This window comes from Athalia rosae, chromosome 5, assembly GCF_917208135.1.
Source record: "Athalia rosae chromosome 5, iyAthRosa1.1, whole genome shotgun sequence".
Classification (NCBI taxonomy): Eukaryota; Metazoa; Arthropoda; class Insecta; order Hymenoptera; family Athaliidae; genus Athalia; species Athalia rosae.
In genome coordinates this window covers 4,317,575-4,319,707 of record NC_064030.1, presented here as the reverse complement: position 1 = coordinate 4,319,707, position 2,133 = coordinate 4,317,575, and the positions used below count along the sequence as shown (strand labels likewise).

At 36.6% G+C, this 2,133-nt stretch overlaps 1 protein-coding gene across 1 annotated transcript; it reads right to left on the bottom strand.

Annotated features, from left to right (window-relative positions):
* LOC105689168 lies at positions 1-1,862 on the bottom strand. Its single transcript, XM_012405997.3, has 3 exons — positions 1,617-1,862; positions 796-855; positions 1-388 (listed from the first exon to the last, which is right to left on the bottom strand). Exons 1-3 carry the CDS (start codon positions 1,845-1,847, stop codon positions 323-325), a joined length of 357 nt encoding a protein of 118 aa, XP_012261420.2. The 5' UTR covers positions 1,848-1,862; the 3' UTR covers positions 1-322.
* Between the last annotated feature and the right edge of the window lie 271 nt (positions 1,863-2,133).

Here is a 2,133-nt window from a genome sequence, read left to right as displayed (position 1 = left end):
TTTTTAGAACATCTTCTACTTTTATTTTACATTTTTTCCAATAAAACACACTGAATTACATTCTCTAGGAGATCTTAGAGTGAAACATTAATAATAATACGGTGAAATGGAATCGCAACGACGTAATGAATATAAATTACATGTGTAGAAAAAAAAATTCAATATAAAAACAAACTTGGATTATTTTTTCCAGAATGAGGGAATGAATTTCGATCTGATTATACCGTAGATCGCGCTACATTGCGGTACGATTTAAAATTAGAGTGAGTTGGATTTTTGGGTTCGGTCAACCTCCGTCACTGATTGTGAGCATCTCGTTTCATCAACTTCTACGTACATTTGCAATCTTGGCACTTGCAGTCTGAGCCGGATTTGCAGCCGCATTTATCTGTAACGAAAAGCAATCGTTATACCAAACGTGATCCGATATTCGATTATTTCAATAATTTCTTGATCACGAGGATCGACTGACTTCATTCCTATAGTCACGTAATAGATAGAAGTCTAATTTTCAAAGGTGATTAATTTTTTGTCCGTGATCTGGTCGATTTCATGCTTCGTAGTTCTGGGCGTCATGCTATTGCGGTCAGTGGTGAATAATCTAAGGACCAATCTTGTAGTGTGAAAGTCGATCTATTTTTTACTTCTTGACATTGAATTCGTTATGGGCTAGCGGTACAATAGCTATCATCATGGGGTAGTGATTCAGATCAAACAGAAAACTGATTGTTGTATTTGGTTCCGTCACGCGTTTTATAAGGATAAAAATTCGATTCTGTTAAAAATTTTATTTACCTCCAGGTGCATCGCAGCACTTGCAGCCGTCTCCGCAGTTGCAGGATCCTCCACATCCGCCTGTCAGAATAAAAAAAAAAATTATTAAATTGCATTTTAAAAATTGCGCCATCTACTCCTCTGCTGTGATATGACTAGGTCTATCCTATGAATTGATTTTCATTCAAGATTCATAAACTTAAACTCAGACTATGCATTAATTAAATATTGAAAATTTTCTTGATTTAATAAAGCGTGGATTCTCGGTTTCCAAAGTTCTTAATATTTTTCCAGCTATAGAAATATCCTACTCGCCCTGCACAAGCGGCGAATCGATACCTGGACTCTCGGCTGGGTTCCCTATATACCGTATTATACCGACGAAGAATTCACGAGCTTTTTTTAGTACATAATTGTATGATTAAAATAATTCATTTGCAAATAATAATTGACACACATTCAGAAAATGTGGGGCTGTTAAGATCTTATCGTTAGCGAAAGACTCAATGTTTGCCATCATCCAATTTGTCACAAATAAATATAAGTAAACAAATTTATTCGGTTCAAACAGCTGTTCGTTCAATTGAAAAAATATCAGAAACCCGAAGCAGCGTCTTGCAAGCATCAATTTTGAATGAAAAATAAATTCTATATGATCCCTATAATTTTCAGATCGAGAAAAAATAGCGGAAGAAAAAAACCTATTCAAGAAGTGCGTACTAATTTATTTGAAACTCAATTAAAAAATATCAAAATCCGTTTGAAAGCACATTTGGCAAACGTTGAATAGATTTTTCTAGTGTTTGTAAATCAAGGAAAGATAATTAATAAGAATATCTCACCCTTTCCGCACTTGTCGCTGGGTCCTGGCATCTTTCTAGTAGTTTCTGGTAGTTGTCTTTTGGTAGTTTGAAAATCTCACTTGCGTATTGCGCTGCTGGATAGTCTGTGAGTTGAAGAGCGGCCGGGGCGTCGTATTTATTGAACGGACGTCCCCACCAATCGAATAATCCAGTTGCCGGCCGTGTGCAACTTTCAAAGAGTATGCCTCGCGCAACGTGCGCAACATGCATCTATTCCACACGACCTGAGTCACACGACACAACCAACACGTAATCGTGGTGGCTCTTAATGATCATTTCCAGTACCGTTGGTGCAGGAGTTAGCGATAATTTCTGTAGAGATTCTCTTATCGGAGTTAGTATTTGTTATCGCTGTTATATTCGAGTTCTTAATTGGTGGCGTTATTACAAACGTTCTTGCTCACGTATCTCACAATTGTAGTTGTCGTCTTGCAAATACAAATAATTATTTCATTTTTCGCACGTTCATCTACTAGATAGTTATTGATTTACAGTG

Excerpts from the sequence above, each read along its gene's own strand:
- LOC105689168 (XM_012405997.3), bottom strand. The coding sequence starts at position 1,847 with ATGCATGTTGCGCACGTTGCGCGAGGCATACTCTTTGAAAGTTGCACA. Across the intron at positions 856-1,616 it reads CAGCGACAAGTGCGGAAAGG|GCGGATGTGGAGGATCCTGC; the intron begins GTGAGATATTCT and ends TTATTCTGACAG. Across the intron at positions 389-795 it reads GTGCTGCGATGCACCTGGAG|ATAAATGCGGCTGCAAATCC; the intron begins GTAAATAAAATT and ends TTTTCGTTACAG.